Source organism: Choloepus didactylus, chromosome 6 (genome assembly GCF_015220235.1).
Source record: "Choloepus didactylus isolate mChoDid1 chromosome 6, mChoDid1.pri, whole genome shotgun sequence".
Lineage (NCBI taxonomy): Eukaryota > Metazoa > Chordata > Mammalia > Pilosa > Megalonychidae > Choloepus > Choloepus didactylus.
Genome location: NC_051312.1, coordinates 149,473,595 through 149,487,987, shown reverse-complemented (window position 1 = coordinate 149,487,987; position 14,393 = coordinate 149,473,595). Strand labels below are relative to the sequence as shown.

The 14,393-nt window shown below is 43.0% G+C and overlaps 1 protein-coding gene across 1 annotated transcript in view; it reads right to left on the bottom strand.

Moving 5' to 3' along the window:
* BARX2 (BARX homeobox 2) overlaps window positions 1-13,360 on the bottom strand; it is an 82,756-nt gene extending 69,396 nt beyond the window's left edge. Inside the window, exon 1 of the mRNA XM_037839679.1 lies at window positions 12,744-13,360. Within this exon, the coding sequence (XP_037695607.1) occupies window positions 12,744-12,930 (187 nt within the window). The 5' untranslated portion in view covers window positions 12,931-13,360. The remainder of the gene's footprint in view (window positions 1-12,743) is intronic.
* Window positions 13,361-14,393: the final 1,033 nt, after the last annotated feature.

Below are 14,393 nucleotides of genomic sequence, written 5' to 3'. Positions count from 1 at the left end.
ACAGGATGATGAAATTCCTCAATGCATCATTTATATATATATGATAATTAGGCTGCATGTGTGGCTGGGCGGGCCATTGCCCAACAAGGTCATCAGCGGCTGTCAGCTAGGGGGAACGCCCCTGTTAATAAGCACGTACTCGCGGGGCAATTTCCAAAATGAAATAGTCCATTCTCGTTTTCGAATGTGTTTTTCTCCTCGGGACAACAGGTGCTGAGCAAGCATTTAGGGATCCATACACTTCCGTAGAATGACTCGTTTTTGGGGTTTTTTTTTTTTATCCCTGACTCTTCATTTCCCACTGGTCAACATTCCTCTTCCAACCCCCACCCCGTACCGCCTACTCCCCTGCTACCGGAAAACAAATACAAGCACTTTGTTTTTATGAATCCATGGGTTTCACAGAATAATTCTTAAAATCCAGACTCGATGATTCTGAAGTCATCAGGTGACCAAGTGGATTTCAAATTATTAGCGTTTCACTCTGCGCTAATAAATAATACCACCCGCTGTCTCCATATCCACATGCCTCCACCGTGGGAGACTTCAGTAAAGTATCTAATCGGCAGATCTGTCACTTCACAGGACACTGGGGAATAGCTGAGAGCCACCCTGCCAAGAAAAATCCATGTTCTAGCAGCACTTACTACCCAAACGGTCATCCCTGGCTTCCAATGCAGTCAGAAGCAAAACCCACCAGTGTCAAAGCTGCAAAGTAGGGGCCTCTTGGGGATTCCCTTCAAAAAGATAGGATAAGGCACTAGGAAAATCAGCAGCCCCCAATGGCTAACTTCTCCCATACCCCCTTATTTGACAAGAAAGTTCCCCAATGAATAATTTTTCTCTCTCAGAGCTCTGAAATAAGACAGCAAGAAAACTTTCATTCTCCTCTACGAGTAAAGGCTATGACTAACTCAACTCTGCAAAGAGGAAAAGAAATCAGACTTCTGGTTGGGAAATTCTGCCTCTTTGCTAACACAGTTCGCAAAGATACTTTCAACGGCATGACGAAACATTTCCTAGGGGTAAATAACCTGAACAACTCTTGTAAAAAAATGAAGTCACAAAGCACATATTGTGATTCTGTTGTGTTAACCTGTGTGCGCCACTCATTTATGAATTTACAAAATTCTGAATTCACATTACAGAACAGAAAGGTGGGGGAGGATGAAGCAGATCTATTCATGAAGACTGGAACTCAAACTCACAGACCACCCAGGTTGAAAGAGGCCATAAAAGGCAGCTAAGTGCAATGACATAAACCAGAAAAATATCCTAGAGCAAAGTGGCTTTTGAAGGATATTTAATTTTTGTTGAGTTTAATTCACCAGTAACTGTGATTTCTCCCTAAAGGGCTGTGCTTCAGTCAACCAAAATGAAGCTATTATTATAAGATAATTATTGTTCATAGAAGCTATCAATTACTGAGCACTTTTGTGCCAGGAACCAGACTAAGGGCTTTGGGTACATTATCTCCTTTAACCTGCACGACTTAACCCTATAACCTGGTTGTAACTATCTTCACTTTACAGGTGAGGAAATCGAGAGTCAGAGAGGCTAAGTGACTTTCCTAAGGTGACACAGACAATAAAATGCAGGCAAACCCAGGATCATTTCTGATCCCAAATCCACACGCTAGGATCACTCCACACCTTTGAGTCATGAACTACAAATTATAGCGATCTCATTTTAAAGCTGTTGTTCTTATAATGAACTTAATGTTTCATTATACTCACGGAGAAAGCTTTTTAAAAAATAATGATCTTTTAAGAACCCACCCCAACCCAACAAGGTGAAGATACTTGTTTCTCATTCTTATGTTAAGGGATGTGAAAAAATTGGCCGGACATTTTTTTGCACTGAACTTAATAATCAGTATCTCATGAAAAATACTTAAAGTCTTAACTCTCAAGGCATCTGGCCAGCATTTAGTTGTTAAGTATTTCCTCTTTCGTTAAACAATAAAAAATAAGTTAAAAAACATTTAAAGCATGGGAATTCCCTATCCGACTCCCCTGCAAAACCTTTTTTCAAAGAATCACAGCCCATGGAAGCCAAGTGCCAAAAGAAACATCAGCAAATATTGGGCATATGAGGGGACTGATATTGAGAGGCAGGAAGATGCCAATGCGTACACACAGCAGCAGAGCTGGGTCTCCAATCCCCCACCTCACTCACTTCCTCCAAACCGTGCACAGCCTCCTGGAAGCCTTCCGGAATCATGCACAAGCCCAAATCTTCACAGGCTTTCAGTGAAAAGCTGCCTGTGACAGCACACATTAGGTGCTTATAAATATGTGTGATGAGTTAACAGGTTCAAAATAAATTCCTACAGAGCTGACACATTGACTGGACCTCACTTTACATACAGCATGGAACAAGACCAGTTCTAAATTAGATAATTTCATATAATTATAGATAATATAGACCTTCATATTTAAAGAGACAAACCTGAGTTTCCAGCCTGAACTCTGACACTTACTCTGTACGTGACCTTGTTGCCATTTTCTTAACCTCCCTGAGTTGCACTTTCCTCTCCTGGAAAACAAGGGTAATAACTTCTTCATAAAGATTCCATTCAGTTTAAATGCGCTAATGTACACAAGCACCTAGCGCAGAGCCTAGCAGGTGGTTACCATTTATTATCACTGCTGTTTCTATTTTGCAGCTCCCTAAAATAACAAAATACATTCTGCTTACACAGCTCATTGTTCTAACTGCCAAAGGCTCAAGGTGCCAGTAGACAAACAGAAAAACCAGCACGCCAATAGGGTGTTCCTTTATGCTGTGCTCTAAACTAATGATTGAAGACAGGCTTGCAAGATACACAACTGTCTAATATGCCAAGAGCATAAGAGGTTGCCATGGCATCCACGCATAATAACATTATTCACAACAGCCTCCAAAAAAAAAAAAAATCTCCTGTGGATTGATTTACCAATCACTCCAGTAAAATCTGTAGCCATAAAAATGGAAAGGACCTACATCAAAACCTTACTAGATTATCTTTGAATCTTGCTCCTTCAGTGAAATTTGCCAAAAATCACCTTAAATAATTTAAGTCCTGACTTGTCTTTTCCCAAGTGGTTCCAAAGACAGCCACATCTTTCTTCATTGCATTTCTCCCATTCGCAGCCCAAGCCTAGCTCGTCCGTTTTATAAGGAATAAGATTTCACTGAAGACGGCACTGGAGGTCGACAGAGGGCATACAAATGAAAGTTTAAGTCCATTTAATTTACCCCAGCCATGGTGGACAACTCTAAAGGCAAGACAAAATGCAGACGTACTTGCTCGTGCAACCCATGAAAGTCTGTTCCCCACAACAAGCTGGACAGACCCACCGTCCTCTCATTCACCCCCACTTCGGCCACACCACTGGAGATGTGGTCATCAGCTCCACTGACATTGGTGGCACAGGCAAGCACCAAAGAAGATACCGTGATGTCAGCTATCTATCGTCTTGGTAGGGCGAGGGCCCTCATGTGCTTTTATTCATTTCTTTGCTTATGTATTTATTTAGACAGAAAGGGGTGGTCTAAGGAGTGGAAATGCTTCTGCAAACTCTTGACTGTACAAGATGCTTCCTCCATACTAAGCAGTATTTCCAACCCCCGAAGAGATGCAAGGAGATCGAGTTCCCAAAATGTCATTTTGTTTTTTGTTTTTTGTTTGGCCAAAAGGTTTTAGAGCAATACGTCTAAATGGAACAATTTTGCAGGGAAAAGAAAAACATCTTAGCTGTTAATACAGGCTGAATAAACTGTCTGCCCCTTCGGGTGTACTGTGAAGTGATGTGGTCTGCATTAACTTCCCGAACAAGGATGACCATTTATGACAGGTAACAGCAACTGTTTGTGGAATTACAACATAGTTCTCACCCCTTCCTAACAATTCCTGAGACTATACAAAGTTGAACAAATTTTTTACATCAAATCATGATTTACAGAATCTAAAGAGGACTCAGCCAGCTTATATGGCAATATCAACATTCTTCTTCCCTGCTAAGAAGCTAAATTTGAACATTTTTCAGGTTCACCAGTATTCAAACAGCTTTCCCAAACAATTCCTTAAAGCTCAATTGTCAAAACCAATAGACTATCTGGTCAATCAAAAGTCAAGGGTAGTAGATTGCCACATCAGCAAATACTTACAAAAACAAGATGCAATCAGAGGCAGTTTATTGTGATTTTGAACGTCATTAAGAAGTGGGGAAAAAACAAACAACAACTCTTGCTTACATGATTACTGATGTATATTTGGGGGAAACAAGAGAAAACACTTCACCAGTAATTCCTTACAGTCCTAGAGCCCAGCTCAGAGACTGACCACTCACACACCAAAGAATTAGTCGGGGAACAGCGGTTACCTTAGCGATAAATAAAGATCAAACCCCTAACCAGCCAAGGGAGGGACGTAAGCTTCAAAAGGCAAATTCAGAAGCCCCAGGGGGTGATGAGTGTGAACTGTACACATGTCCAATTATAAAGTGTTCTTATTCCCCACTGTGAGAGCATGTACAATGAGCTCTGTATTTTAAAAGGGTCTGTGTCAGGAGAGAGAAGCTATTAAGAAAGCCATCAAAAGTTCCACCAGATGAAGAGTTTCATGGTTCTGGGAGGTCTCTTGCACTATCATTTTTCAATGTTTATGTCATGAAAAATTTCAAGCATACAGAAAAGGACAAAAACAATGGAATGGACATCTGTATACCCATGACAAAGCTTTGTCAACTCTTAATGTTCAGCTATATTTGCATTGGGCCTCTTTTTAAAATAAATAATTACAGTGGAAGATCAAATCCTGTGGGTAAGCCCTTCCCCATCCCATGCCCCTGCCTCCCCTAAAAGTAACCACTATCCTGAACTTGGCATTTACCTTTTCCATGCATGATTTTTTGTTTTTACTACATATTTATGAATCCATAAACAACATGTACTATTAGTTGGCATGTTTTCAACTATTATTTAAACGGTATCAGACTGTAGGTATCAATGTACAGCCTGTCCTTTTCTCAACATTGTGTTTCTGAAATTTATTCATATTAAAAGAAGCAGATCTAGTTCATTCGTTCTCATCACTGCACAGAATGTTATCACATGAATCTAGCACGTAGTAATTTATCCTTTTGCCATTTGAAGGGCAGTTAGATGATATTCAATTTTCCACTATCATAAACACATATGTCCTTTTGAACACATACAATGATTTCTCAAGGCACTCACAAAGAAGTAGAAGTGCTGGGTGGCAGGGTATAAGTGCATCTGCAAATTCACCAGCTATTGCCACACTGCTGTCCAAAGTACTTGGACCAAATAATACTCCCACCATCAGCTTGTGAGAATGTCTGTTGCTCCATATCCTTGTCATTAATTGGTAACATCAGATTCTTTAATTACCATCTATCTGATGGGCATGAAATGGTATATCATTTTAATTGCATTTCCCTGATTAGCAGGAAAAACTGGAGTTTTCATTCTATGAATTGCCTATTCGTAGTCTTTATGCATTTTTCTACTCATCTTTTTCTTATTGCTTTGTAAGACATCTTTATATATTCCGTGACTTTTGGAAAGCTACCGAACGTCTCAGTTTCCCCACTTGTAAAGTGGAGATAATAATAGATATCTCTTAGGATCTTTAGGGGCTGATCACAAAGTCATTAATCCCATGTCTATTGCAGGACGGGCATCCAAAGACACTATCACTAATATTGATATGAATCCAAATAAAAAGGTTCAGGAATAAAGTAAGGAGGATTCTTAGCCATTCTTCTGGCCCAGGACACTTCCCCAAAATGAGAAGACCTGACATCAGCACTCCATTGTTCTCACATTACCGTCAGGGAAATGTGCGAAGTTGATTCCCCTAGACATTGCTTAAACTAAACATCTACATTATACTTTCTTCAATCCACAGGTGATTGTGAAATGAGTCTCAATAAGAGCAAAGGCACAGAGTGAAAAGAATTCGGGGAAAGGGGAGACAAGCAGTGCAGTTTGGCAGGTGTTTCCTGGGGTAGAAATAGAACCATGGCTTCATGAAATCCCACCAGGCGCAAACCTACTCCATTTCCCCACGTCATGAAGTGATCCTTGAATTTTAAAAAACATAGGTACAATCATATCATGAATCAAACACATAAGTTTGTGGTTCATTTGCTTTTTTTTAATAATGACCAAAAGTACACCAGCATCACATACGAGGCGGCCAATCCAACTCAGTAAACACTGTGAAAATATTTATTCCTCCCCAATATCCAGAAGAACCTGCCCCTAAGGACATGCTGGTAAGCTGGCAGAACAACAGAAAAGAAGTACCACGTAAGCTTCTTTGCTGGGACTCCTCGTATATTGCAATCTGGTGATACTCCCAGATTGGCTTCCATTCAGTCACGTCTCCACCATTCCTTAAGCTGGGCTGTGTTCATCAATACGAGCCTGGCCTGTGGAGCCAGAAAATACACATAGCTGTCCGCCAGGCCTATCAAGCAGTCCTGACATCAGCCTCGCTCGGTGACTGGCGGGGTCCCTTTGCAGATGTACTTGCATGTCACCTAATGTTCAGAAGCATCTCCCACCCAGGATTCAGTTTCAACTGGCACTAATGAAACCAGAGCCTTTCCTTAGAGATTACAGAAAGAGGCCTTCTCGTCTATCTTCTTCAGAGCAATCACATGTAAGATTCATCTCTAGCCCAAATATAATTAGACAATTTTCTGATAGTTATCTAGGTGCATGGCTCTCTTCCTTAAATATGTGCCAAGTTTCCACTTTCAAGAAGTTAAATTGCCATATTAAAAGGCCTTGGTGCTGGTGAGTAATTAGGCACTGTAATGGAAAATTAACTGTGTTTTTATTTAGAGCATTTATTTTAACAAGACACTTCTTTTTCTGTTACTAGGCAGCTATAAAAATAAATTAAATCCTGAGGGTTTGCAAAAGTTTTCTGATTTATTTAAGGAAAAAATAAAATACCTCTCCTCCTAGAAGCAGAGTATTTATTTTATGAATATAGAACACCATCCAATGGGTACCCTTAAGACTAAAAAAGATCCTGATCTGAACCCCATTAACAAAAATTCCAGCTTATCATGGTTAGGAGTTTGTCTGCAGGCTGAGACACAGAACCTGAAAACTGTCCCCTGGGTGTGACCATTAACTTCAAGGCACCCACAGAAGTTCACAGACTTAATCCAAGGGGCAAAGCCTCAGACCGTTCAAACCCCCCAGCCTTTCCTCTCTGTTCTTTCTGCTCCCTGACCTCAAAACAAAGTGCAAATAACACCTAAAGATGCTTCTGATTTCACGTTTGCTCAGTCCTCCACAGTGAAGGCAAACACTGGCAGGGGCTTAAAAGTTTGGGTCTCTCTCCACTTAAGGGGCCTGTGGAGCTTCTGAGTGAAACCAGTTTTGGCCATTTACTACCCAGGCGCTGAAAGAAGAATTTCAGAAGCCACTGTGAGGGACACAGTGCCCCAAGGCTCAATGGGAGTGGCCTCAAGGATTGCAAAGAAACCCACGCTCTTCCTTTTTCCCTTCTCTTTTTCTCTTTTTAATCTTCCTTTATAGTTCGAACAACCTTTTGCAACCCTTGAGGCTTTTCATACAGATTCCTAGGATTAGGTTAAACCTAACCATCTTTTCACTGAGACTCCTGGGATACATTAGAACTAACTCTACACTGTCCACGCTTGTATCACAAATACAGTCTTCAATCCAGAAATGCTAGAACAGCAGCGTTCCTGGAGGAAATTGGCCTTGTGAAATAATAAATGTACAATTTTCTTTGAGTTGTACTGAATGAGATGAATATGGCAAGTTTGCTGGTGGTAACACCCTTCAGGTAGATTTCAAAGAGAAAATTCCACATGGTAACCAGAAGTTTTAAAATGTCATAATGTTCCCCTATGACAATTCCAAACTGTCCGTCATATACTCCAGAGAAAAGAGAGAAGGGCATGGCACTGGTTCTGCAAGTAGTTTAGAGATATTTTTCAAACACCCCAACTGCTAGTTGAGATTTACGATAAACTGAAAATAGTGGGCTCTAGGCCAGCGTCATCGCCAAGCAAATATTTTAAATAAACTGTTGAATGAAATGATACTAACGATTATAAGACATCTGGAGAGGCATTTCAACTTGTGAGCTGAATCCCTAGTCATTTTCCCAGATGCTACTGGAAAAAGCAGAGCCTGAAAAGAAACTGCCAACAAACTCTTCACTAGTCAAAACCGACTGCTAAGGAACCCCTCAGCGTCTCCAGTTAACAAAGGGGTTCCAGAATTTAAGGAGTAAAGAGGCTTCATTCATTAGCTGAGCATCCTTCCAGAGCTGAGCTCCAGCTATTCTGACCCAGGAGGAGACCTAGATTCTGCGCACTCCTCAGTTTATTCACCCTTGGAATGGGAACAGGACAAGCAGTTGTGAATAATTGCTAATAAAAGCCTATTTGCCTTTGACAAAAATAAAACTGTTTGTTAATAAGGATCATCTTCCCCTGTCTACATTTCTCCATTAACATTCCAGTGCCCAGCTCTCAGGTTCACAACACGTTACGGGTTTTGGTCTCGGACTAAAAGACCGAGAGTCACTGGAGCCAACTCCACGAAGCAGCAGCCGGTTCCCTGCCATCCAGAAGCTATCGTACACTTCTGCACCTCCTTGCCTTTTCCACTGGGATGACACCCAATTTTTGAGTTAAAACTGCATCCAAGGACACCACCCCAAAGAACTGGTTTCTCCTGGACCCACCAGAGGATAAACTGTTCTCAATGCCACCTCCTAAGATAAACCCTTCCCAAATCCCCCCTTTAATTGGCTGGTTGACTGTCCCCTGGGTGTGACCGCACGGATTTATTCCGGGTGTGTAACTAAGTTGGAAGTGTCCTCCTGATTTCTGAGTACCCTAACAAGTGGGCGGCACAGAGAGGGGTGAAACTATGTTTAAACACCGATGTGTCCCTGGCACTTGTAAAAAAGAATCTTCTACTTGATCCCATCCTACTCTGTAACTCAACAGTCTGCTCTGCATACTGACGGAACTGCTGAAGGAACTACTGAAGGTCACCAAGAGATCCAACAAAACCTTTGCTAGGGAAGGGCATAGGAATGAGCCACAGACTGTAGGTTTAATTGGAATAATCGCAGCTTGTAAAAATGCTCAAATACATCTACACCCAGACTCCCCCTCCTCCTGTCATTCCCCAAATGTGCATGTGCAGACCTCGGGTAATTTTGGTTATACATGTAAATGCAATTAGCATTGTGGGTTTGTTGTTCTCTTCAATGTATGAGACCTCTTAGGGTGAGTTGTCAAATCCCCGTTCTTGTGAAGCAAATTGCCCATTTTTTCCAAACACTCCTCCAATTTAGAAATTCTGCAGGTTTCTAAAGATCAAATTGAAAAGGAGGTCTCTCCAAAATTAGCAAGCCAATATATCTGCAATTTCATCTGTCCAGAAAAAGACAGGATTCCTTGAGGGCATCTTCCACCAAGAAATATTAATCACAGTGAGAAACATAAAACGATGCACTCTAAACTTAAGATAGTATTTATATCATAAATTTTACCTTTTTGTCTTCAATAACTGTCAACTTTCTAATGTTCGTGAGTAGACATTGTATGTCAGTGTATTTCCATTCTGAATGAGGATTACTGTTTCACATTTTTAAAAAAAGAACGTGTTATACACTAACTTAATTCTAAACATATTTCACACCCCACCCATGGACGGAATAACAAGTCTTTTTTTTTCAAATGGAGGCTTTCATCAAGTTTAGATTTTTTTTTAATTCTATTTTAAATTTAATGTTAAGCTTTCATTTTGTTTGGCTTAGAAGGAAAGGATTCCCTTTCCCCATGTGTGTTAAGTGAGTTAGGAGATCTACTGGGAAACTTAAACTTAGGGACAGTTTTCTAGGACTAAAAATACTACATTTTTAGTAAGCAAGAGCCTGTTAAACAGTTTTTTAAAGGTTAGTGTGTGTGATAATAAATTACAGCCAGGTGATTATCTGCCTAAAGAAAAAAATGTTTCCATATCTCAGTGTATTCAAATAAATACTCTTCTACCTGAGGAGATTCAATATCATAAATTGGCATTTAGATTACTAACTCTAAACAACATGGACTATTTACTTATGTAGAGGTTGTTGTTTTTGTTGTTCTGTTGTTATTGCTATAGCTTTCTCTCCAGTCTTGTGTGTACTTTCTGTATACAGTGGTGACATTTTTAATTTTGAGGAAACATTTGTATCTTAGTTTTCTTTATTTTACCTGACAAAGTTCTTAAATAATGTAAGAGAAGTACATTATTCAGACTTTAAGTCAGCAAACCAAAGAGTGAGAAAGTTCAGTGACTTTAATTCCAATTTATGCCTTTCACTTGGTTTGAACTTTTTATGTATTCATAGCACCAAAAATACTAAATATTCATCACTATCCAGCAAAATGTGTATACTTTCATTACAGATGCCAGCAACTTGTTGCTTTTTTAGTTAATAAAAAATATTGAATCCTTCCAACTGAAGATTTTTTTATTCCAGACATAACTTAAAATTTAAAAAAAAAATGCTCTGAAAGTATTGTATTTGTAAAACTCTTGAGAAAAGCTAATGAGATCTCCAAGATCTAATACATATAAGGTTTTAACTGCAACTATAAACCCATGGAAGGCTTATGATCTGAAAATATGGACTATTGTAGCCAGTTTTTATGGACTTAATTCCACTGGGAAATCCCAGTCTGTATTTTAAATCCCAAATAGAGCAAAATAAGACACATTTTTCAAAAGAACAATCTAAAGAAACAATGCACTAGAAAGACAGGGCCAAAAAAACACAACCTTGCCAACAACCACCCCTTCCCACAAACCATCAATGAACTATGGAAAGCACAAGATTGAGCAAAACTTTAGCCCACAATCCCTGTGCAATTCATTTTTAGCCCTCACAAAACTACATATGAATCATTTTATTTTCCTCTGATTTATTCCCCACACAAGGTCAATAAAACACTGGGTTTACTCAACCTCGACTGATGACTAGCTCACTCTTTTCTGGGGCTATTTATTATTATTTTTCTGGCATATTTTCTTCGATGATCCAATTCTGTGACTGCAATAAGCCAGAAAAAGCTGCCTTCCAGTCAATGCATGGTACAAATTCACTGAAAATTTTGCCAGCACTAGGCTAGATCTAAGATGCTTAGGACGAGTTGTTCTGCTTTGTCTCGCTGTATGCAAGGTCTTAGCAGGGTGTGCTGAGATTTGTGATGGAAAAGGACCCTCTCTTTTCCTTCAAAGGCATTTGAGTTAGCGTAGCAAATGCTTGTTTGTACTTAAAACAAGATCCGGCACACCTCCCCAAACAATAAATACAGACTATTCATCCAAGGACCAACAGGCTGCAGATGCACAAAGGTAAAAATAGCAGTACCAAAGATATCTACCTTGTTTCATGTATTTTTAAATTTAATATTACAAGGCTTGTCACAGGATATCAGGCCTAGTTCCACCTTACAGGCAAAATTTATTTTTAAAAGGTGTAACTGATTATAGTATTCATTTTATATCCAAATATGTGTTGGGACAACTTTTTTTTTGAAAAAAAAAAACTTCACTGTATAGATAGATGTATTACATATTTACTGATTGCCTTATAGTGACCATCAATTAAACCAACAAAAAATAGAGGATTCCAAGCAAGATGCTGGCAGCTTTAGGCCTGAATATTCCAAAAGTGTCTTTCAAGTACACTGCTGGATCTTCACTTTACTTCTTCAATATAAGCATAGTTGAATTAATTTCTATCATACCACCCATGCCACGATCCTAACCACATGGGTTCTTCTGGTTTGGAAGTACTCAATTTTTACCTTTAGTTGAAAGCACAGTAAATAAAGTTATTGATATAAATAACTTCAACATTTTTTCCCTATACCTACGTTTCTAGACCCTAAATCGTTATAAGGCCAAAGCACTTGGAAACCCAGAGCTTCTCTTAATTCACTAAACGTTTTAAAAATATCTTTGGATTTATTTTCTACATAAACCTAACACTTTTTCAATATATTTATTAAGTTCTCATCTCTCCTTTCGGGCTTAGCTCTTGTGGAGAGAGGAAACCAGATCTGAGGAAAGTTTTTCTATCGCTATCGTTGTTTTTAATCACTTAAAACAAATAGGGATGCGTCGAACGCCACGCACTCCTCAGAACTACTTCCCCAAAGGGCGATCATTTAAAGCCAGGTTCGGTTAATTCGGAATTTTGTGAGACCCTCAGGTTACTGAGTTACTTGTAACCTGAGGACAAGTAGTCGGACAAGTTAACTCAAGGTGAGAAGCAAGGCCACCAAGCTCAAGTCGAAACCAACCATACCACTTCCTCAAACAGTGATTTCGGCGCTGAACCAATTCCAGCGTTTAACTTTCTTACTGAAAAACCACGGCGGTGCAGGGCGGAAGGGAATGTTCCCCTCGAAGCAGGACACACAAGCCTCGCATGAGCGGCCAGCTCCCGCGCGCGTGCTGCGCTCACTCCGTTTCCAGCCGGTGCGATAGCTTCCCTGGCCCTCCTCGGCCGGGTTCCTGGCAATTTTGCAGTGCCCACCGCTGACGAGTCCGGTCCCTTTACAAGGGCGCAGGACAAGAAACCCCCCTGGCCGCTTCCTCTGGCCCGCGTTCAGGGGTACGCACAGGTACGCAAACCACCGTGTCTCCATGGTTCCACGAGGGAGGCTTACCGTTGCAGGAATGCAGGGGTTTGGGTCGCACGACCAGAGATGGGCACACGGAGTAGAGGGAAAGTTTCTCGAAGTAGTCGCAGGTCTCCTTGGAGAGGATCTCGTCGATCATGAAAGTCTTGTAGCGCCGCCTGGCTGCTTTGAGCTGGCCGGGCGAGCTCAGCCTCAGCTCGGCGTGGCAGTGCATGGTGACCCGGCGAGCGCCTGAGGCCGAGCGCGCGGCGAGGGCCCGGCCAGGGGTCGCGGAGGCGGGCGCACCCGCGCGGGGTTCAGCCCGCTCCTCGCAGCGCGAGAGGAGGCGCGGGCTCCGGAGACGCGCGAGGAAAGAGCCGTGCGCCGGACGCGCCCGCCGCGTCTACACCCACCCGCAGGGAAACATCTTCGCCGTAGCCTTTTGGGGACGGCGCAGCTGTCAATCAGCGCACGCTTCCTGCGGGGCCGGGCGCGGCCGCTCGCGACCGGGTGTGGAACGCTGGGAAGGCCAGCGGCCTAGGGGCGTGCGCCCTACCCAGCCCCGCCGTACGGCCAGCCTGCGCGCGTCTACCCTGCCGGTGCCGCTCTCCCCTCCGCCTTGCGGAGTCCCGCGCGTCTTGGCCTCTCTATTTTAAGACATTCGCCTTGGCACTCCTCCCCTCCCCCTCCCGGGACCGGCTCCAGGTGTGCGTTCGGGGGTGCGCGCGCGTGGGGGGTGCGCGCGAGGAGAGGGGTGCGCGCCGCCTACTCCGGGCGGCTCCCGGAGGAGCGCGCTACTTCGCGCTCTCCTGCTCCCCCCAGGCTCGCGCCGCAGCCCATAGTCCCCTTGGCCCGTCGTGTCCCGGGCTTTATTACAAAGAAGGCGAGGCCTCGCGAGGGCTCCCCAGGCTGCGGACATCAGACCCGGTGCCTGCAGGGGACCGCGTGCACCTTTCTCCCTCCGGTCTGGGCACCCGCACCCGCTGTGAGCTGCCAGAGGACCCGCGTCGCCCTCGGCTCACCCCGCAGCACCCGAAATCTGCTTCAAGCGAGTGGGCGTTTGCGCCGAGGCTGCAAACTGGGCCGCCCCGCTCCGAGCCCACCCTCCCCCAAAACTGGAAGTAGTCTTTTCCCCGTCCGTTACCCCAATAATAAACTGTTACTTAAAAAAAAAAAAAAAAGGCAAAATAAACTACTGAAAGCGTGTATTCTTGTTTCTATTTTAAGCTCTATGTATAAAACTTTTCTCCTCGCTGGAAGGTACCAGGCGCACTCCCGGAGCAGCCAGTCAGCGTTCGCGGCCCGGCCGGTGCCTCGCACCCCTAGCCGGGAGCCTTTCGATTCCCCGGGCCCTCTCGCCGGCGCCAGAGATCGAGAACCGAAAGACACGTGCTTATTGAGTACTTTGCTTCTTTCCCCCGGGCTCTTTTATACCGAGGTTGTCCCAATCAATAGCTGCACGAAGTTCTGTTTTTTAACAGGAAAGTTTTGGGTGAGGGGGATAGGAACGATTCGGGGCTGGTGGTGCCCTCCCAGGTAGGTCCCTGGGATGACGCCCACTGCCTCCGTCCCGTCGCGGGCCTGGCTGTCTCGGGGACGACGGGACCCCGGTACGCTCCCTTTCCCAGCCGTTTTCTGGCTCCGAATTAGTGTGTGCAGGGCCTGGAGGAAAAGACCCCTGATGAAAAGGCTGAGCAA